The following is a 23,878-nucleotide window of genomic DNA, read 5'->3' as shown; positions in this document are numbered from 1 at the left end:
ACTTCAATTGGTTTCCTTCATGGTAATATTTCATCTAGATTCTCGGGTAAAACCTTGTTTGTGCAGTTGCTTCCTGTCTTTGTGCTTTCCAGACTTTTCTTCATGCTGCAGAATTTATATTCTTGAAGTGCAGTTTGGTTGTCATCATAATTTCATAGTTTCTCAGGGCCTTAGATGAAAATGTAGTTTGGGTCCCTGACTGGGGTGAACTCTTTACTGACCTTGGCCCATTCTTGAGATTCATTCCTACCACGCTGCTTACCTTTCCCTGTCCATGCTGAACACAGTTTATTTCCTACACCCACAAGAGTCTTCAGTATGCTTTTCTTATCATCTATATAGCTTGCGTCCCCCTCTCTACTTAACCACCACCCATCTCCAGAGTAAAGGGACAACTGTTTAGTCACTAATGGCCCTATATAAAGACTCAAGGCATTTCTCCTACCACTGCAGTGATTCCTGGCTTCTTATTTCTCTCTCCTGGTAGAGAGTAAACAGAGCACATGTCTGTCAAATTTCCATGCTCATTATCCTTGCCATGACTCCGGAGGTGTTTTCTGTCTTGCACACTGGGTAATTGAATTACAGATGGACTATGCAAGGAGCAGCAGCATGTTTTTCTAGCTTCAGAGAATTGACACATTCTTCACAACTGAACATGTGAATATCACGTGTGTTCATTTGTTACCTCTCTCAGGATGATATTTTCTAGTTCCATCCATTTACCTAAGAATTTCTCGAATTCATTGTTTTTAATAGCTGAATAATACTCCATTGTGTAAATGTAGCACATTTTCTGTATCCATTCCTCTGTAGAAGGACATCTGGGTTCTTCCCAGCTTCTGGCTATTATAAATAAGGCTGCTATGAACATAGTCGAGCATATGTGCTTGTTATATATTGGAGCATCTTCTGGGTATATGCCCAGGAGTGGTATAGCTGGGTCCTCAGGTAACGCTATTTCCCTCTATCAGATGTAGGATTGGTAATGATTTTTTCCCAATCTGTTGGTTGCCATTTTGTCCTATTGCCAGTGTTCTTTGCCTTACAGAAGCTTTGAAATTTTATGAGGTCCCATTTATCAATTCTTGATCTTAGAGCATAAGCCATTGGTGTTCTGTTCAGGAACTTTTCCCCTGTGCCCAAGTATTCAAGGTTCTTCCCCACCTTCGCTTCTATTAGTTTCAGTGTATCTGGTTTTATGTGAAGGTCCTTATCCATGTGGACTTGAGCTTTGTACAAGGAGATAAGAATGGATCGATTTGCATTCTTCTACATGCTGACCTCCAGTTCAACCAGCACCATTTGTTGAAAATGATGTCCTTTTTCCACTGGGTGGTTTTAGCTCCTTTGTCAAAGATCAAGTGTGTGGGTTCATTTATGGATCTTCAATTCTATTCCATTGATCTTCCTGCCTGTCTCTGTACCAATACCATGCAGTTTTTATCACTACTGCTCTGTAGTACAGCTTGAGGTCAGAGATGGTGATTCCCCCACAAGTTATTTTATTGTTGAGAATAATACTCTCTATCCTGGGTATTTTGTTATTCCAAATAACGAAATAGAAATGCTCTTTCTATCTGTATAAAGAATTGGTTTGAAATTTTGATGGCGATTGCATTGAATCTGTAGATATCTTTTAGCAAGATAACCATTTTTACTATATTAATCCTGCCAATCCAAAGAGCATGGAAGGTCTTTCCATTTTCTGAGATCTTCTTTGATTTCTTTCTTCAGAGATTTGAAGTTCTTGTCATACAGACCTTTCACTTGCTTGGTTAGATTCACACCAATGTATTTTACATTATTTGTGACTATTGTGAATGGTGTCATTTCCCTAATTTCTTTCTTAGCCTGTTTATCTTTTGAGTAGAGGAATGCTATGGGTTTGTTTGAGTTGATTTTATCCAGTCACTTTGTTAAAGTTGTTTATCAGCTGTAGGAGTTCTCTGGTGGAAGTTTTGGGGTCACTTAAGTATACTATCATATCCACTGCAAATAGTGAAATTTTGACTTCTTCCTTTCCTATTTGTATCCCTTTGACTTCCTTTTGTTGTCTAATTGCTCTGGCTAGGACTTCCAGTACTATATTGAATAGGTAAGGAGAGAGTGGGCAGCCTTGTCTAGTCCCTAATTTTAGTGGGATTGCTTCAAGTTTCTCTCCATTTAGTTTGATGTTGGCTACTGGTTTGCTGTATATTGCTTTTACTATGTTTGAATTCCTGATCTTTCCAAGACTTTTGCCATGAAGGGATGCTGAATTTTGTCAAATGCTTTCTCAGCATGTAGTGAGATTATCATGTGTTTTTTTTCTTTGAGTTTGTTTATATAGTGGATTACATTGATGGATTTCCAAATATTGAACCATCCCTGCATTCTTGGAATAAAGCCTACTTAATCATGATGAATGATTGTATTGATTGATGTGTTCTTGGATTCAGTTTGTGAGAACTTTATTGAGTATTTTTGCATGGATATTCATAAGGGAGATTGGTCTAAAGTTCTCTTTCTTTGTTGGATCTTTGTGAGATTTAGGTATGAGCATGATTGTAGCTTCATAGAACGAATTGGGTAGTGTTCCTTCTTTTTCTATTTTGTGGAGTAGTTTGAAGAGATTTGGTGTTAGGTCTTTCTTGAAGGTCTGATAGAATTCTGCACTAAAACCATCTGGTCCTGGGCTCTTTTTGTTGGGGAGACTTTTAATGACTGGTGCTATTTCTTTAGGGGATATGGGACTGTTTATATGGTTTATCTGTTCCTGATTTAACTTTGGTACCTGGTATCTGTCTAGAAAATTGTCCATTTCATCCAGATTTTCCAGTTTTGTTGAGTATAGGCTTTTGTAGTAGTATCTGATGATTTTTTTAATTTCCTCAGTTTCTGTTATTTTGTCTCCCTTTTCAGTTGTAATTTTATTAATTTGGATACTGTCTCTGGTTAGTCAGGCTAAGGGTTCATCTATCTTGTTGATTTTCTCATAGAACCAGCTCCTGGTTTTGTTGATACTTTGTATAGTTCTTTTTGTTTATACTTGGTTGATTTCAGCCCTGAGTTTAATTATTTACTGCAGTCTACTCCTCTTGGGTGTATTGCTTCCTTTTGTTCTAGAGCTTTCAGGTTAATGTTGTCAAGTGTATGTTCTCTCCAGTTGTTTTATTGTTTTGTTTTTGTTTTTGTTTTGTTTTTTGTTTCTTTGTAGACACTTAGAGTTTTGAGTTATCCCCTTAGCACTGCTTTCATTGTGTTCCATAAGTTTTGGTATGAGGAGCCTTCATTTTCATTAAATTCTAAAAAGTCTTTAATTTCTTCTTTATTTCTTCCTCGACTTCATTGAGTAGAGTGTTGTTCAGTTTCCACATGTATGTGGGCTTTTCATTGTTTTTGTTATTATTGAAGAGCAGCCTTAGTCTGTGGTGATCTGATAAGATGAAAGGGATTATTCAATATTTTTGTATCTGTTGAGGCCTGCTTTGTGACCAATTATATGGTCTATTTTGGAGACGGTACCATGAGGTGCTGAGAAAAACATATATTCTTTATTTTAGGATGAAATGTTCTGTAGATACCTGTTAAATCCATTTGGTTCATAACTTCCGTTAGTTTCATTGTGACTCTGTTTAGTTTCTGTTTCCATGATCTGTCCATTGCTGAGAGTAGGGTATTGAAATTCCCCACTATTATTGTGTGAGGTACCGTGTGTGCTTTGACTTTTAGTAAAGTTCCTTTTATGAATGTGGGTTCCCTTGCATTTGGAGCATAGATGTTCAGAATTGAGAGTTCATCTTGGTAGATTTTTTCTTTGACGAGTATGAAGTGTCTTTCCTTATCTTTTTGATAACTTTTGGTTGAAAGCCAATTTTATTAGAAATTAGAATGGCTACTTCAGCTTGTTTCTTGGGACCATTTGCTTGGAAAATTGTTGTCCAGTTCTTTACTCTGAGATCTTGTCTTTCTTTGTCTTTGCCACTGAGGTCCATTTCCTGTATGCAGCAAAATTCTGGGTCCTGTTTAGGTATCCAGTCTGTTAGTCTAAGTCTTTTCATTGGGGAATTGAGTCCATTGATGTTAAGAGATATTAAGGAAAAGTGATTGTTTCTTACTGTTGTTTTAGTTATTAGAGATGTAATTGTTTGTGTAGCTATCTTCTTTTGGGTTTGTTGGAAGATTACTTTCTTGCTTTTTCTAGGTTGTAGTTTCTCTCCTTGTGTTGGAGTTTTCCATCTATTATCCTTTGTAAGGCTGGATTTGTGGAAAGATAAATTGTGTAAATTTGGTTTTGTCATGGAATATCTTGGTTTCTCCATCTATAGAGATTGAGAGTTCTGCTGGATATAATAGTCTGGGCTGGCATTTGTGTTCTCTTAGGGTCTGTATGCTATCACTCCAGGATCTTCTGGCTTTTATAGTCTCTGGTGAGAAGTCTGGTGTAATTCTTATAGCTCTGCCATTATATGTTACTTGAACTTTTCCCCTTACTGCTTTTAGTATTTTTTCTTTGTTTTGTGCATTTGATGTTTTAATTATTATGTGACGGGAGGAATTTCTTTTCTGGTCTAGTCTATTTGGAGTTCTGAAGGCTTCTTGTATGTTCATTGGTATCTCTTTCTTTAAGTTAGGGAAGTTTTCCTCTATAATTTTGTTGAAGGTATTCACTGGCCCTTTAAGTTGGGAATCTTCACTCTCATCTATACCTGTTATCCTTAGGTTTGGTCTTCTCATTGTGTCCTGGATTTCCTGGATGTTTTGGGTTAAGGAGCTTTTTGCATTTTGCATTTATTTGACAGTTGTGTCAATGTTTTCCATGGTATCTTCTATACATGAGATTCTCTCTTCTATCTTTTGTATTCTGTTGATGATGCTTGCATCTATGACTCCTGATTTCTTTCCTAGGTTTTCTATCTCCAGGGTAGTCTCCCTTTGAGATTTCTTTATTGTTTATTTACTTCCATTTTTAGATCCTGGATGGTTTTGTTTAATTCCTTCACCTGTTTGATTGTGTTTTCTTGCAAGTCTTTAAGGGATTTTTGTGTTTCCTCTTTAAGGGCTTCTACCTGTTTACCTGTGTTCTCCTGTATTTCTTTAAGGGAGTTGTTTATATCCTTCTTAAAGTTCTCTATCATATTCATGAGAAGTGATTTTTAAATCTGAATCCTGCTTTTCTGGTGTGATGGGGTGTCCAGGACTTGCTATGGAAGGAAAACTGGTTTCTGATGATGCCAGGTAACTTTGGTTTCTGTTGTTTATATTCTTGTGCTTGCCTTTCACCATCTGGTTAACTCTAGTGCTACCTGTACTCAATGTCTCTGCCTGGAGAATGTCTTTCCAGTTATCTTGCTTGTGTCAGAACTCCTCAGAATCCAGATGTCTCTGTGATCCTGTGATCCTGAGCTCCTGGGTGGAAGAGCTCCTGGGACTCAGGCTTCCTCTGGGATCCTGAAATCCTGCTGCTCTGAGTGCAGTGGTTTCTCTGATGCTCCAAGTGCAATGGTTCCTCAGCTGCTCCGAGTGCAGTGGTTCTACCACTGCTCAGCTGCTCTAGGAAGGTTTAGGGTATGGTGTCTTCACAGAGCAGACCAGCCAGGTGTCTGCCCCAGAAAAAAAGGGGGCTCCTACAATAATTTAATGGACAGTCTGTCTATAGTTATCATTGTTTTCAGATATGATTCAGCTCTCTGGATACTCATTGGTTCCTTGAGAGCAAAAGTCATGTCAAATACACATTGTGAATCACTTTCAACTTGACATAGTTACAAACACCAAATACTGCTACTGTTTTAATTCAGCAAATACAGGGACAAGAAAGGTGATCCAACACCTTCCTTGGGGATTTTAATTAAAGTGAGTTTTTATTTCTGAAATTTACTTTTGTTTAAGGGGAACAAATTAAATGATCTCACAAATTTCCTGTGAATCCTGGCTCTAGGAAAAGGAGACCCTTAAAGGATAATTTGGGATATTTTTGGTGTACAATGTTCTATTTATCAAAGGAGGGGAGGGATGAGGATGCTGGCTTCACAGACTCATTTCCTTTTCCAGACAGTGGTTGTACTGGATAATTTCAGACTTTTTTTAAATTTTCATCTCCTATGTGTCAGTGTCTTGACATCTTCCATTTTTAGCCCAGGTTTTAAGCCTTGCTTTACCCATTTCTCTGTTTTTTTTTTTTCCCCTTTATGATGTTTACTGTATATCTGTGCACTTGCAGCTGTATAGAGTGCTTTATTTCAGACAGAATCATAGCTAACCCATGTCCATATGTGAATTTCCTGTAAGAACTTAATCTTGCCTGCATAGGTGGTAATTGTCTCTTAGGTAATTTCTGGAAGGTTCCCAGGGAACTTGAGAATCACAGAGAGCACTATTGGTACTTTAGGGACTTCCTGTGAATGCAACACTTTTGCTCTTGTTGGCTTCTTTTGCTGAAACATTTCCTGCTCAAATGAGATTTAATCCAGGTGATGTCAGGAGATCCTTGTCCCCGAGGAGGAGAAAGCAACACCATATGCAGTGCCTTGAAGCAATGCGCACAGCTTTCATGACTCGTTCTCTCAAGCAGCTATCTAGTACTTCAAGTGTCCAAATAAAATAGGAGAAATAAATCCTGGATCAGGACATCTTAGGTGTTGAATCTTAAACAACAGACCTACAGACAGTGACAACACTGAACTATTGTATAGCTCCCCCCACTGGTGGTTGTGAATTCCCCAAATAGAGGAAAGGATTGTCTCCATGTAGCAGAAACTAAATCTCCTGATTCCTTCTGATGTCAATTTCTGCACTGCTTTTGTATATATATCCATATATATATATATATATATATATATATATATATATATATCCTTTTAAAATACCAACATTAAATTTATAGAGCTAAGCTCATTGCTGACAGTGTCAGTATTCCCAGTAAATGTTTTTTGCAAGCGTCTCCATCTTTGATGAAGGAGATTTAGAGCTGAAGTTTTGGAATACATTGAGGTTCTTAGGAATTTGACTTTTACAACATTGTTTTAGTTCCCCTCCTTGCTGCTGCAGTACAATCCCAGACAAAAGGAAACTGAAAGCTCATTTTGAACGTGCAGTCTACCATAGCAAGGGAACCAGAACAGTAACGAGGTGTGCAGCTGGGCACACTGGCACCACTCTCAGGAAGCAGAGAGAGGGGCACTATCTTCTCATTATTCTCTACAGGACTCCACCCTGTAGAATGGTGACACCTACATGTAGTTTGGGGTCATTCTGACTTAATCAACCCATTCTGGAAACTTGCTCACAGACATGCTTAGGTGTTTTCTTCCTGGGTAATTTGAGGAACTGTCATTTTGTTAATGAACAGCGACCATCACAAACATTGAGCTCCTGTGAACAGTACTACAGAAAATGCTCCACACCCAGGGAGCTTGTGAATATGCAGAGATTGGCTGAGTAAGTTGGTTCCACAGCCACTGGGAAAATAATTCAGGAGACACAAATGGTGTGTGCATGCCCCTGTGTAAGCTCTGCATATCACACCTCTGATACATCTGCCACATGACACGAGATTTACTACTCCTTCTAGTCTATTGTTTATAGTTTCAAACACCAATTTTATGTCTTACATATCCAGCACCCCATTTATACACCCTTTTTCAGTCCTTTAACATGTTCTTTCAAGGAGCTATGCTTAGTTTTCGAAAGCTTTGTAGCTTATTCGTTCAAGAAGCTCAGTGTTTACTTACTGCCTTTCACTGTCCTTTAGCTTCCTCTCACCCTGACTTCTCTCCTTCTTTCCTCTGTCTTGGGCATCAGTGGTTTCCAGCAGGAGGCCCAACCTGAGGTGCAGAAGGCCAGAAAGTGGAGCCCCTGCTGGTTTACTTTGTTCTTGATAGACTCTCATTTCCACAGCGGATTCTGCTCACACCCTAAGGAAACACATGGTCAACATTTGTTGCCCTAGAGAATGTGTACTGTGCTAAGCTACAAGGTAGAACTTTCCATTATTAACTCTTCTTGCCAGAATTCCTGGTGCAGACGTGCAATTAGAAAGCTCAATTAATACAAGAGATATAATGCCTAATAAAGCTAGCAGAGGTATTATTTAAAAACCCACTTAGTCTCCACTTTCAAACTACAAACCTTTTACCTGAGTTTAAGCAATACTCTGAGCACATGAGACACAGGCTACTAACTAGGCCTATGGGTGTTTAGGGATGCCCAGCAGGCAGTATAACTAGGGATTGAATCAGCATAGGTAAAAGAGTGCTTTGGCTTCCCTGAGAGAATGAGGCCAGGTAAGATTTCAATTTTTATTTTCCCCAAGTGACAGCATTCTAAATGAAGCTGGTGGTAATATGCATTTCCCAGCCGTGTGCATTGTTGGCTTCATTTTTCAAATCCTACTTTAATAAATGTACTTAAATGCTTTAACCTCTCTTCTAGCCCACCACCCACCAGAGGTAGTGGAAAGGAAAGGCTAACAGGGCAGAGGAGGATGTGGACCTGTTTAGAAGTAGTTCTTTGGAGTAAATCCAATCTGCATTGTCAGGATATTAGCAGTTCAGCTCATATGAATCAGCAGTGGTAGTTTGATCTACTCAGAAATACCATTTATGACTCAGCAACAGCAGTTTGATCCAGAAGAAACCGCAAGGCTCTGCCAATTGGCCTGAGTCCATAGAAGCAGCAAGAAGCTGCTGGAACACCACCAGAAGTTCTTTGGTATGTTTCTGTCTATAAAGTCATGACAAATGATGACCAGTAAAGAGTGGCAAGACAAACCAATGTCACACACTGTCATCCACTGTCTGTTGGGCTGTGTTTATACCCTTTCCAAACATCACGTGTCCTCTCAAGTATCTGCTCTAGCAAAGCATCACATGCCCTTTTTTTTCAGGCAGCTTCCAGAAAAACATCACGTGTCTATTCTCAGCAAAACATCCTCTCATAAGACAGTTTCCAGAAAAACATCATATGACACAACTGCGACTCCAAATAAACCAGAAATTTGCACTTCAGTGCAAGGTTCCTTGATCCCTTCTTGGCACAGTCCTGCCTGGTACCTTTAGTGGATAGGGTAGCCTTACTCTACTGCTCCTATCATTGCTTTGCTTTTCTGTGTATCTGTTGTGCACACACATTATATCGAGTTATTCCCCATTGACTTTATCCCTACAAGAAACAGTAGCCAGGAGAATTCATACTTCCTCTACATCATCCAGGTCTGGACTAGAAGAATCACTTGATCTCTGACAGTTAGAAAGCCCTTTGACATCCCTCTGAATCTCTGTTTTTTTTTTTTTTCTACTGTCATAACACTGCCAGCCAAATGATAGGTCAGAAATGCAGGCTTGGCATGCAGTTTGAAGTTCAAATAGAAGGAGGAATTATATATCCTGTCAGAGATTGAGGTACTAAAACAGAAAGTGAGAAATTGTAAAATGCCCAGCAGAAACAAAGCTCTTCTTAAGAGAAATTTGTGTCTCTATGTTTTTAACTATCTTTAATCATTTTTTTACAGTCCTGTCAGTCAGTCCTCTGACAGTTCCTCTTCCCATTCCTCCTTCCCCACCTCTAGGAGGATGCCCCACTCTCTCCCACCCCATCCCACCCCACCCCACCCCACCCTGCCAGGTCTTCTAACTCCCTTGGGCTTCTAATCTCTCTCCAGGGCTAGGTAAGGTACATCTTCTCTCACTGAGGCCAGACCAGGCTTTCCTCTGCTGTATATATGTCAGGGTCTTGTACCAGCTGGGGTAGGCTGCCTCGTTGGTGGTTCAATGTCTAGAAGATTCTTAAGATTCTTTGCTGGGCAGTGGTGGTGCATGCCTTTAATCCCAGCACTTGGGAGGCAGAGGCAGCTGGATTTCGAAGTTCAAGGCCAGCCTGGTCTACAGAGTGAGTTTCAGGACAGGCAGGGCTACACAGAGAAATCCTGTCTCGAAAAAAGATTCTTAAAGACACATTTTTTTTTGGAATACATATCAAAGGGAAACTACAAGAAATTTGAGTCTCTAAACCTATCCAGATATTGAAACAATGGACCCCCAAAGAAATGGGAATTTCTCTGGGAATCTCATGCTGGGAAAAGAAACTGGCCACAGACAGAGGAGAATTTAGCCTCTAGAAAGAGATATCAAAGATTTTATCAGCATTAGCCCAGACAAGGATGGGTCAGTAGTGGGTGAGACCACACCTTGAAGAGTTACATAGTTATGTATATCTTTGACCCTGTATTGGAATGAGATCTCAGTATGGGTCCCTATGATGGGCTTGGGGGCTTTCTGGATCTCTGTCCTTTCCAGAGTGTTCACCTTGCATATATCTCCTTTTCTGATTAACTAATGAGTCTTTATCCTCTCAATGCTTGTCTGCCACAGCCTGTCAGGGTTCTCAGGAGCCTCCTCTCTGGTGTTCCCTCTTTACCTTTCTCACACACCTACAGAAGAGCTTCCCCCATCTTGCTGTCACTCCCTCTTTGACATACTTACCAATATATTTTAAGCTTGTCTGGATATATGGCTTTCTTGTTCTGTAAAAACTATAACACTTTTATGAAACCACTTGTACATTGGAACATGGAATTTTAGATTAGCCTGAGCCTTTGTTCCCTCAAAATCGTTCCAGAATAAACTACCCCTGTTCCCTTTAAGATGGTATCTGTGGTTTTAGTATCGGCATTGTTAATCTTCAAATTACACATTTTCTAATTCTATTTAAGTTTATAACCCCTTGGTATATACACTAAGAAGAACAAAAGCCTGGTTAGGTTTAGTGGGAATATTAATTATGAAATTATAATTGAAGGAGACAATTTGTTCCTGTAATTCTCTAGAGCCTCCACCTCTGCCACCAGGCTCTGATTATTAACCCTGACTCTTTTTCACAAGAGACGCAAAGAGGACCTCCCCACTTTGTCCATGGGAAAGATAAAGAGCTCATATTTCCTTGATGTTTATTGCAGAACCCACATTTATGACAGAGTATCTTCAGTTCTTAGCAGAAATCTGTAATTTTTTTTGCTAATTTTATCTAGTTTATAAATGACTTCTTAATTTCATGGTCTTATGCCTGTAGTTTTCCTTAGTCCTTGAAATATAGACTTTCCAGTCGTTGATTCTGCTAGGTTATATTAAATATACCTATGTATACATAGGTATATTTAAAAATGCCTATATATATTTTTATGATCTATTATAAACACTCATAAGGCATTTTAAAGGACAGTTGTGTTACAGTTGAATATTAACAGATGATCACAGCTTACCTTTTTCTCTTGTCTTTTCAACAGAAATAAGATGCTAAATATACTCTTGTTCCCTTTCCCAATTTCATTGCTTTTTATGTCTCCTAGAATTCACCAGCAACCTGTTTATAGTTCTTGTGCACCACCTTATGATTTGGTAATTCATTTGTGTGGCCCTTACAGCATCTGCTCTGGCTCTTTGGGTTGGGGTTGCTCTCTCCTTCTCTGTATGTCTTTAATAATATACATCTTTTCTGCCAACTTTGTCTCTCACTCTTTTACACTCCTGCATTGAGAAGAAGGCTGGAATAGGCTGAAGACCCTCACCCTTTCTGCTCCCTTCTTTCTTGTTGACTTTCTTCAGTGAACCTCTCTCTACTCTTTTCTTATGAGTATGATAGCTTCTGAATCTGCTTTCTTCCTTCATATATCCATATTCGATTTAATTTCCATTTTTGGTCTTGAAGATTAATAGAAGCTCGTTTTTATCTCTGTTGTTACTTGAGAACAGGTATGGCACTACTGAAAGTCATAGAGAAGTCCCTTAATTACTTCTCTTTTTTGTTTATTTTTGAGATTATAATTTAATTACAGCATCTCTCCCTTCTCTTTCCTCCTTCCAAACCTTCCTATATACGCTATTCACTCTTCTCTAAATTCTTTACCTTTTTTTGTCCTGCATGTAAGTGCATATATATTTGTATACAGTAAGTGCTGAGTCCATATAATATCTGCTTTCAGGACTGACAGTTTGAACTAGATGACCATTCGATGTACCCTACCTTGAGAACCACCTCTCCTGCTTCCAGCTTAACTAGATTCCCTATGGCTCTTTGTGTATGGTTGAGGCTTCACTGACTGCCCATTTTAGCATGTTTCTTGGTATCTTTCTGTCCATCTCGTGATTGGAAGGTATGCCATCTCATCTCATCTGACTATGTTATCTGATCTGATCTTACCCTATCTAATTTTATCTTAGAGAATATGACACCTGGTAGTACCCAGTAGTTATCTGTAATTAGCATCTTTTTTTTTAATGTAGTACAGGAGACATTTCCTATTAGGTTAATACTAATCTTTTACAAAATCAATTTGCCCAACAAAATTCCATCTATCTGTCTAGGTAGATCACCTTCACTTTGTGTCTTTTATAAAACATTTTTCATGAGCTTTGCATTTTTCTTTAAGGGCTGCTGTCAGCAAGATTTGTCCTTCCCACTTCTTCTTTTTTTTTTTTTTTTTTCCTTGACCTGGTGCAAGCTAAGAGATCAGTGAAGACAAACTGTGATGTTTGTCTTTAGGCCCACACCACATAACTATGGCAGGTATTCAGGAATTTAAAATCTTTACATTGCCAGATACTTCTCATGGAAGATGTTTTCTGCAACTCATAGGTCTTAGTTTAATTAAAGTAATTAATTTGCATTCAAGAGATGTAGGATATAGTCTTACAGTCCTTATCAGAAGTTAAACTTGGTTGTTTTCTTAGGGCTTTGAAGGCTCTTGGACTATTATATCCTAAACTACTTCAGATACTATTGGGAAATCTCAGTGGCAAAGGAAAGGGAAAAGAAATGGCTGTCTTCTTAAGCATACATGTGGGAGAAGGACTTCTGTCTTGGCAGTTGATAGATCTTGAACATCTTTTGTCATTTTCTTTTGAGAGGGAAAGAATTTAGAGAGGAGGGGAGGGGTCTAGAAGCAGATCTTACTAATGTCATTTGGTAGCAATTACCTTTCAGTTCCCCAGCAGAGATGTACCTTTACCACACATTCTCCAAACACTGCCTGGTCTCTCCGATTCCAGTAGAGATAAAGGATCTAAGAGTTGAGCTGTCAAAAAAAAAATCTCCATCAACTGATGCCAGAATACATCTACAGTTTTCCTGATACTTTCCTGGGTGTCCTAGCCTAAGATGATTCTTGTTTTCCTTTCTCAGTATATACTTTTGAATATAACTAGAGCCTGTAATTATCCTTTTTCCTATATTATTTTTGTGTGTCTAGAACCTAAGATTCCCTAGTTGGGACAGCCACTGCATTCTTCTAATAATTAAAAACGACACATTGTAACATGTTCAGATATGTGTCAATGGAATACCTCCTTTGTACACACAAAATATTTATTAGCAGGAATAGAGGGGGAGGGAAGCTTTTCTTTGTTGGTTCTTTGAGAGTTAATCAGTTTCATACAGTGTGTTGGGTGGTATTTTTCCATCTGAAAATTTCTAGCTTCCTTTTAAGTGTTTCCTGGCATACTTTTTTTTTCCTTATAAACTATTCCCAAGACATTTTAACCAACTTGATATATGTACTTACCAGTTATAAGAGCAAATCAATTATACTTAATTAAGAGAAGACAGATACACTTTATATATTTTTACTTGTTACTGCTTATTTTATGTGCTGAGACAGGTTTAGTGTAAGTCAGGCTGGCCTCAAATTTATTCCACAGTTGAGGCTGGCCTTGATCTCCTTATCCTCTGCCTCTACATCCCAAGGGTTTGGATTGCATGTGCGAGCTACTATGCATAGCTTTTATTAGATATTTAGCAATAATTGACAGTTTAAATTTAATTTTGTAGTAATATAATTTTATATGTTTGGGCTTCATTCTCATTTACTTACACATGGTCTGGATGTTTAATCTGTGAATGTTTAATTTTTGCCAAGAACTGTTTTTATGAGGAAATGTTTTGTTCCCTGAAAGCTTTTCTCTTTGAATTGCCCCCACCACCACTTGCTCAGAGAGCCACTGCTCTCTAGTGTTTCTAATGCTGACAATGGCTCATCTTCTTTTTTAGTGACACAAATGAGGTTGACATCCCACCCAACACCCGGGTTGGCACCAAGCGTTATATGCCTCCAGAAGTACTGGATGAGAGCTTGAATAGAAATCATTTCCAGTCCTACATTATGGCTGACATGTACAGTTTTGGACTCATCCTCTGGGAGATTGCAAGGAGGTGTGTTTCTGGAGGTAAGGACAAAACATCTTTGAAAAGCTACTCACAGGAGATGTTTGCAAATCCTTTTTGATCAGAAAGGATTAAAGTTGGCACATTATGTACAATATCAGATTTTCTTTCCTTCCCTGTCTTCATTTCTGTTGATGTAGTCATAATCCTTCCAGGAAATACTTGACATATTAGAACCATCTTTGCTGGCTGCCTACTCTTTTCCTCTGGCCAGTGAATGTGCTCTTCCAGATTCACTGCCAGCTTCCCCTGGCTTGTCACGTGACACCTTCAGCCTCTTGTTCTACCATCTCACTTCTCTTAAAGGTTCACCAGTAGTTACTTTAACACCCTATCCTACCCCTTCCAGCTTCTCCTCACCTACCTGCTGGACTTCATTCCAACCCCCTGCTGCAATCTCCATACTTTCTCTGAAGAGGTAAGATGGAGACACAGAAAACTGGAGCCCCCATTCCTGAACACTCATTTCCTTCCTTCCTTCCTTCTCTTTCTTTCTTTCTTTCTTTCTTTCTTTCTTTCTTTCTTTCTTTCTTTCTTCTCTTTTTGGTTAAAATGAAAAGTTAAATGAAATTCAAACATAAAAATCTTGTTATTGCTCATGATATTTTTTTTTTCCGTAAGCATAAGAATTCCTAATCAGGCCATCTGCTTGGCATGGGTTTTGGGAACCAAATTCTGACCTTCGGCAAAAGCAGCAAGTGCTTGTAAGCACTCACTCATCTCTTCAATCCCTGGTTCTGTCTGTGTCTCATGTAGTTTGTATACCTAGCTTGTGTTGCCATCCCTCAGTCCATCTATGTGATGAGTTAACTAGAGATAGTCTTTACTGTCAAGATGTATCTGGGTCAATGTCTCTAGAGTTAGAAAGAAACAGTCAAATGAAGTGAAGTCCACTATGAGTTGGCCCAGGCTTTCATTACCAGTGTACTGAGAGTACAGTGAATAACAGTTGAAGAATAGCAAACATGGATAATACATGCAATAATGCTATACAGTCACAGCTTGTCCACAAATGACAAACTCGCAATGTGTTTGAAATGCTTAAAGAAAAGTTTTGAATCATTGGGTCCCTTATATTTTATATGAGTTTGAATTTACCAAAAAGAATATAACACAAATTCTATATTTTTCTGAATAAATCCTCAGTGAAATATGGTTATAGTTGATGTTTGTTTTTGAGATAGCATTTCACTGTGGAGTCCAGATTGGCACTGCACTATCTATGTAGTCCTGCCTGGCTTTGAACTTAGACCTGTAATCTTTCTCCCTTAGGCTCCCTAGTACTGATAGATAAGCACCATCTTCCTAATAAATCTAATGCTGTGACAGGTGATCTTATAACTTGATGGTTTCCTAATATCCTGATAAAAGTGAAAGCATTCCTACAAAAGGTGGTATGGTGTAGAGTCTGGGAGGTTGTCCAGGAACCCTCTCCATCACTTGAGGACAGCAGTTACTTAGAATTACCATCATCAGACAATGTTAAAAAGAATATACTAAAAATAGCTTATCTTCTTAAAGGACGGGCCAAAAAATAGTAAAATTAGCTATTAGACTGAATGAGGTATGTAAACTAGACAATTTAAAGAAGAAAATGAAAATCAGATAATTTTCAAATCTAAGATGAATCATGGCTAGTATTTTGGGGTATACAACTTTTCAATATTGAATGTGCAAAACTTCTCATAATTCAACACAAATAAATGAATCTGACATTTCTTTAAGTAGGATATTCTTCCAAACTTACGATGTTCTCAGTCTCACATGCCAGCAATAGAAGCAGTTATATATGATTTGGCATTGATTCAAGATAGGGCTTCTAACTTTATATTGATACTTAATATGGATGTTAAAAATATAACTAGCTCATGCAAATTGAAGATGCTTGTTTTACCAGTTTTTGGAGTGTAACCAGGGAGTGAGGAGGATGCTTGGGGACCTATGACAGTATGAAGCATTGGGCTCCCTATTATTTTTTTGTAAATTAAATTGTCATTTGGGTAAATGTTTTGTAAGACTTACTTTGTTGCTAACCAGAACCTGTGTTTAGTAGCAATAGAGGTTTTTTTAATTGAGGAAATTTGTATGTTAGGCATATTGTTTTTAGTTCATAGAAAATAATATTATTAATAAACACATCTTTAGGTATAGTGGAAGAATACCAGCTTCCCTATCACGACCTCGTTCCCAGTGACCCTTCTTATGAAGACATGAGAGAAATTGTGTGCATGAAGAAGTTACGACCTTCATTCCCCAATCGATGGAGCAGTGATGAGGTAAGGCCAGGCTTGGGGAAGGCATGGCTGAATTCTAAATATACTTCTGTTTGGTCAAAAATTGTAATATGGATCCCTGGTATTCATTTTGATGGTGACAGCAGTGCTGTCTCATTGGAGTATTTGTATAGAACTATCTGTAGTGCATTGAATCTATTCTCTTTTTTTTTTTCTGATTTTATTCTGTCAGCTACATAATATAGTGGATGTTAGCGATTGAGCGTGCATAGCATTGTCTGAAGTGGACCTGATTTTGGTTCCTAGCTCACAATTACCTATAACCATAGCTCCAGGCAACTGATGCCCTCTTTGGGCATCTCTGGGCACCTGAACTCTTAGATACATGCCCATACAAAGTGCACAATTAAAATAAAAATATTCTTAAGTTTTGAAATTGAAGTATAATAACATTATTTTCCTTTTGACCCCAAACCCTTCCTGTGAACCCTGTGCTCTTTCTCAAATCCATAGCCTCCATTTTTCAAATTATTGTTTTACACACAAACACACAAACACACAACACACACATGTGTGTGCGTATTGTATATGTATTCCTAACTATATAAAGACAACCTGCTCAGGCTGAATAAAGTTACTTGTACATCTATAATCATGATGGGAGTGAGAAACATCCTTTTCAGGGAAGAGCCCCTCAATTGGTTATCAAATTATATATTAAATATAATATATATTTATAGGTATAAATATATAATATAAAATATTTTATGTATTTGATATATATTTGCCAAATTACAAATTTGTTTACTGTAAGGGTTTAAATGTTAACCCAAAGTAAGTGGGAAAGGCTGCTGCCAGGCTGGATAAAGTAAATGGAACAGACATGGATTCTCGACTTATTTCCTGTCCCAGTGGCTCTCCATCCACCTTCACACATTCACTCACCCACAACCAAGTTTCTGGCGTGTTGGAAAGTTCAAGATGAGTTGGAAGCACATTCTGGGTCCAACAAAGACAGGTGCATAGAACACTGTTCATAAAGGAAGGTGTTTATGTAAATTCAGTCAACTGGTCTGTTGGCCTGGTGTGTAGTTCTTACATTGCTACTTAGTATATGCTTTCTAAGAAGCCATTCAGAGAGCATCATGAAGTGCTGGAGTTTTATTCATCTATGGTAAACTGTGGGTATCGGTATCATTTAAAAGCTCTTCATTGATGATTTTTAATGAAGGGAAATTTTGCGTTACAGCAAGAACAATTGATAGGCCGCAGGAAAAAAAAAAAACCCAAGAGAAAGTTTTAGCAAAACTATCCACAGGTCATTAATCTTGTTGAGTGGTACAGCATTGTGCCACTGTTAGAGCATACTGCTATGACTTAGAAATACCAATGTTTCTTTGAGCAGTACAGAATTAAATAAAATATCAAAATGTATTATGTGTTGTAAATAATCTAGGGCATAGAATTATAACTCACTGAGTATCATGTTTGCTTAACACTGTCATTAAAGTCGTCCTGCCCCTCTCTCAAAAATTCGTTTTTTCTCTTGTCACGAGGGAAATATGAGAGTCTGTGTGTCATGATCAGTTCACATGAAAAAGTTTGAGTGAAATTTGGTGTTCATAGTTCACTGGTGCATAAAAATAGGGTCAGACCTCATGAACACCAAGTAAAAGCCAAATTCTGAGTTCCGTATAAAGAGTACATGTCTCTGACTTCACCCCAACATTGTTCCTTTCTCTTTCAGTGTCTCAGGCAGATGGGGAAGCTTATGACAGAGTGCTGGGCACATAATCCTGCCTCCAGGTTGACGGCCCTGAGAGTTAAGAAAACACTTGCCAAAATGTCAGAGTCCCAGGACATTAAACTCTGACGTCAGATACTTGTGGACAGAGCAGAAAATTTCACAGAAGCATCCTTAGCCCAAGCCTTGAACATTGTCCCACTGGCCAGTGAGTTCAAACGTTCCTCTAAGAGAGTAAGCTGGACAGACACAGAGGAACCCAGAAACATGGATTCATCATGGCTTTCTGAGGAGGGGAAACTGTTTGGGTAACTTGTTCAAGATATGATGCATGTTGCTTTCTAAGAAAGCCCTGTATTTTGGGATTACCATTTTTTTAAAAAAGAAAGATACTTTAATTTTTACCAAAATAAAACAAATATTGTAGATGTTTTAAGATTTATACAGCTATAGTTTAATAATAACAAAAGTTCTTCCTAGAAATGTTCCTTAAAGTCAAAATGTTTTTTCATTGGCAAAATACTCTTGCACTCTAGAAAACAAAACAGCCTGTGAACGTAAATTAGAGTTCAACTTACTTGCTTCCCTGCTTGAGACACCTCAGACTGTTTGGGCCAGCTCTGCTCTGGGCTGCCAGTGCAGTGTGCCTGTGCACACATACAAGTTCCACCTGCCTGGGACCACAGATTGGAATACTCCTGCAGCTTCAGCCAGAGTGGAAGAAATGAAGGGTTTATGTCACTAATAAGAGTATATGTTGGTGGGTTCTTCAGAGCTACTCTTGCTTCTTGGTGTTTGAGGCAGCTCTTTCAGGCAATTCCTCCCCTGCTTTCATAAAACACCAGCAAAGCTTTCTCATGAGAGAATCGACACGTGCCTGCCTTTGTTCTCGTAAATCAGAAGATCCATATTAAATAAAACTGTCATGAGTGTGGTAGAAAGAGAGACAAGGGACTTTAAAATGGAAGTGATTTGGGCTTGTAGTATAAGGAAGGCATGCCAATGAAGCAGAGCAGAGGCTGAAGGAGCAGCAGATAGAAGGCGTGTTTCTTCTATGTGCATAAGAACCCATCACAGCAGCACAGGAAAGATGTATGCACATCACAGTTTGTACAGATATGTACAGTTTTATGTTGTTATGTTTTCTAAATCTCTAACTTCAGAGACAGAGAGGAAGCATCTGATCTGTCGGGTTAATGTCACTAAACTTTAATTTAAAAATAAGCAGAGGAAAACTGATGAGGTCATCAAACATCATGGCTGCTATGATTTCTTCTAGAATAGATATGGGTCTGGCATGGACTTCTACATGGCCACCTCATACCTTAGATACAGCTCATTTATTCTCGTGCATTTCACTACTAATTTATTCTGTTTCTCTAGGATAGAACGCGCAAGAAACATCTTGTGATTCAGTCCTGTGAGGTCTTTTTGACTATCTGTGCAAAATCACTGATACGACCACCATTTTTTAGAAACAGGACTTGAATAAAGTGTAAAATAGCACATGACCCTCTCAACTTTATTCATGTAGTTCCTTACTGTGTTTCTTCTATAATGTGATTAGAAATTGCCTACTGGTTATTAAGAAAGGTCAAAGTACTTACTTTCTTTGCCTTAGAAAATGACATTCCTTCCAGGATCCTCCAGGGGGCAGTGTTTTCCTACGCATCTCACTGCTGAGTGCTTGAAAGATGGAGACCTTAGGAAAAAATTGTCAGCTGCATGAGAAAGGAGGAAATGTTTTTCTCTTTCTCTGGAGTAGACGTTCGGCTGGTGGACTGTCCATCTGGAAAAAAAATCCTTGTGCTCAATGTCTTTGAGCTGTACCTGGAGGTTAGGAAAACTGTAAAGAGATGCGCCCCTCTGTGCTCTAATTCACTGTGTGGTACTGCAGGGCCACACTTCAGTTTCCCATTAAGATAGATTTTCTCAGCTCTTGAATTTGTAAAGATAAAAACAACTAGTTGTTAATTTAATGGTCATTACATTTTGCTCTTATTGAGGCCAGTCCAAGCTAAGCCACCGAAGAGCCTTTTCTCTGTTAAAATTATATTTTGCTACAGACAGTTTTTTTTTGTTTTTTTTTTTTTTTTCATATATTTCTGCCTAAGTGTGGCAGTCCTCTGAGCCTGGGAGGAAAACCTTATTGCCTCTTAGACAGATCCATCTGCAAACACCGATGTAAGCATTTTGCCGGTTAAATGGGTATGTTTTGATTTTTATTTTCTGGGGTTTTCTTAGGTGTAAGTGATGTTGTGGGGACCTTTTAGGTCAAACTGTGTTTTCTTATTGGTAGATTTTAAAGTGGGCAACTTTTAATCAGAATGTTTTGTGATGAAGTTGTTGATGATATAAAAGTGTTCTAGATTTCTAGGGTTCCTGTGAAGAACGGGGAGAAATTTAAGTGTTCAAATTTCATCTATATGGTTCATTTTATTGCTTTGGGAAAAATCAACTGCTTATTTGCTAATTATCAACCTTATTTATTCAGTATGAAAATCTTGAAATTATTGAGATCCTTTAAAAGATCCACTCAGTTATTAATGAATTTTCAATAAGAATTTATAATTTATTTATGAATATAATTTCTGTCTTATAAAAACCTAATTGATACAACTAAGTTGTTGTTAAGGACTACCTGTTGACTTCCTGGTAATCCATGTTAACCTTTAAACTTCTAGCATCTCAGAAAATACATTTCTTTTATCGTTGCTTCAACTTCCTGCAAATTAGTATAATTGACTGCTGCTTACCCTCAGGACTCTATCAAAGAGCAAGCTTTCCTTCTAACTCCTCTCCCCTGATGGAATCCTAAATTATTAATTGTTAGATAAGCTTTGTATGTCCAAGTTTATGGTTGATGTGTGTATATATTATATAAATATAGATGTATATGTAAATATGTTCATTCTGGAGTCTGGCACAACTATAGTATGTCAATGAGAAAGTAAAATATGGATAATAAAGTCCTAAATGAAACATAATATTTATTTATGGAAGCATGTACATTGTGAACTCACAAATGAAGAGCAGTAAACAGTATGTATGACTCAGACAGAGTACCCAACATCACCATTTCCTGTTCTTTATATTCCCCTAACAGAAAGCTTTTTAGGAGACAAGCTGGGATTTTACTTCCAGGGAATTTGTTGGCACATTCCCATTGGTGTGTATACAGGCTCACAAGTACCTAATAGTGACTGGCTTTCATGTTCCTCAGGCCAACCATATTCATCAGGAGTGTTTTGTTTTCTGTCTGGACTCATACTCCTTGGTTTGTGGATGGAAAGGCAGTGAGAATACTTTCACAAAAAACTTGAACATGTTTTGGTGATTGCACCATCTCAGAAACCCCAGTCCCATAAAGAGCTGAAAGGAAGGGGACTACATCAAAACTGATATAATTTAACAGAACTAATTGTTACAGAAACTAATGCCATACATTTTAAGAGAAAATTTGGTAATATTTGGGAGGGGGATTCTTTTCTGTCTGTTTCAAAACAAGATTCATTTGTGTTCTTTTGGGGAACCAGTGCCTTATGGAATTTGTATATACTGTAATTGTTCAGGGTTAGGGAACAAACAGTTGTTTTTGTTACAAATTGTGTATGACTTTGTTTTCTTATTTTCCACAATAAAATGGTGTCATCCTTCCCATACAAAAACTGTGACTGTTGTCTCAGAGTTGGGCCTTTTCTTTGTCTTTGAAATGACCTCATGTGGAAGGGCAGCTTCGGAGGAGGCAGAAGGCAGACCAGGTAACCCAGGGCACAGGGATTCTGAGGTGAGCTTGAACTGGTTTCTTCCACTTTCTCTGTTTAGGAAACAAAGTCATCTCCTGGGGGTGAGTGGTTGTGGTTTGAGAGAAATGAAGAAAGTGTTAAGTTTCACTGTGGAAAATAAGAGCTTACTTGGAGATACAGCCTACTGGCTAGAGGCAATGCTCTGGACCAGTAGAGGGTGTTGATATTAAATGTGGGCCACTGGATCCCATTGCTGCTTGAGAACCAAGGCTCACTCCCATGTCAGTGCTGTTATAATAGGTCTGAACTTTTCATGTCTGTTTTCTTCTACATGAAGATTAGACCAACGGTAACACCACTTGCATGGGGTGTTTCAGAGGATGGAATGAAGTGTGTACTGGCCAACTGTAAGCACCAGCTATTCTATTAGCATTTAAACAAGCCCTTGCTGCCCCTTGTTTTTGTTGCATTGTTTTTCTTTTAATCACACATCATCTATATCGTAGGGTTTAATCAGTCATGGGAGTCAGTGTGCCAAGAAAATGAAGAATTATTATTGATGCCCTGTGTCATGAGCTTTCAGAGTACAGCATAAGATATACTTAATAAACAACAGCTAGATTACAGGACAGAGTCCCAACAGTGATAGTGCTTTAATGTGCTAGTGGTTACTGAGAGGGGTGTGACTGAAATCCAGATTTGGGGAGCAAAACTGAGAAGAGGTAGAGGGTGTCATCTGAGGTAGTAGGCTTGGATTAGTGGACACGATTGTTAGTGATAAAAACCCAGAGTCCAAGTTTTGAGATTTGTGCTTGTGTATTTTGAAATTCTCAGTATGGTGGCAGCTTCACGAATATTACAGAAGCAAATTCTCCACATGCCATAAGAGGATGAGTAGAAAGTCAGCGGAGTAAGGATTGGATTCAGTGATGGACTTGAAGGACTTAATGATCTGAAGGGCAAGAGATAAGGGTGACAGCAAGGGAGTCTCAGAATGACAGGAGAGAATCGGGCTCTTTGGGGTGTGGGAATGAGACTTACTCTTGTTTCAGAAGCACCCTTCATGGAACCAAAAAGCCCTCTACAAAAAGAAAATGGGGTGGGGGTGGGAGCAAGGCCATTCTTTTATTGAGTGTGGATCTTGAAGACAGCTTGGGAAGCTTGTGTCTGAAGGACTCTATTTGAGATTGGAAAGAGAGAGGAAACCCAAGACTCTTTGCATTGGGCAGTTAGAAAGGTTTGTATCATAGTAACCGATGATTGAAAGGCATGACATTTTGGCATTTTAGCTCCTACACTTGTGCCAAGAAAGTACACCACAATATTTGGGGTTCAGATGATTTAGTTGAGCTTAACTCTGTTCTCTCATTTTTCCCTTTTCAACTCTTCAGAAATATATAATCGGTGAGCCCCTAATATTTCAACCATACCTTGAGCATGTTCTTCCACCCCTCCTTCCAGGCTCTTAAAAGCTAGGATGAATGTAAGAGCATGGAGCTGCTCATGATGGCAAAACTAGAGTTGCTTACCAATCCAGCTTTTTCTTTTCTGACAGTTTTTCTGAGTGTGCAGCTAACAGCAGTTCAAGCCTGAGGAGATTTCCTGTTAGAACCACAGTTGCTTCTCCATCTTCTGCATGCTGTGGCTCAGGCCACACTTTTCATAGGACTCAAAGGTAAGTATCAACATCTGCCGGAGCTAAATGGATTCTTCTTTTTCAGTGCGTCGATTTCTATGTGGCAGGTTTGTTTTCTCATTGGAAATAGCAGCAAAGTACAAACTACAAGGAAGTCTCCTCATTCAGGGGAACTATATAGGCTCTGTAATTCCTACTCAAGCTTCTAATATTTTTACGCAGTTGGAAGGTCTATGGGACTGAGGAGGATTCCTTACCATCAACTGACAGTGAGGAATAGATTCAGGGCAAGGTCAATCTCAGAACTCTAATGGCCTCATAG

The 23,878-nt window shown here is 38.6% G+C and overlaps 1 protein-coding gene across 5 annotated transcripts in view; it reads left to right on the top strand.

Moving 5' to 3' along the window:
* Nucleotides 1-21,842, top strand: part of Bmpr1b (bone morphogenetic protein receptor type 1B) — a 157,732-nt gene extending 135,890 nt beyond the window's left edge. For all 5 annotated transcript variants that reach the window (XM_076933308.1, XM_076933310.1, XM_034500999.2 and 2 more), the window contains 3 exons: nt 14,023-14,198; nt 16,342-16,472; nt 18,178-21,842. In XM_076933308.1, the coding sequence (XP_076789423.1) occupies nt 14,023-14,198; nt 16,342-16,472; nt 18,178-18,303 (433 nt within the window). In that variant the 3' untranslated portion in view covers nt 18,304-21,842. The remainder of the gene's footprint in view (nt 1-14,022; nt 14,199-16,341; nt 16,473-18,177) is intronic.
* Nucleotides 21,843-23,878: the final 2,036 nt, after the last annotated feature.

This window comes from Arvicanthis niloticus, chromosome 4 (genome assembly GCF_011762505.2).
Source record: "Arvicanthis niloticus isolate mArvNil1 chromosome 4, mArvNil1.pat.X, whole genome shotgun sequence".
Taxonomy (NCBI): Eukaryota; Metazoa; Chordata; class Mammalia; order Rodentia; family Muridae; genus Arvicanthis; species Arvicanthis niloticus.
Note: the sequence above shows the minus strand (reverse complement) of the source record. Positions and strands in the feature narration are given on the sequence as shown.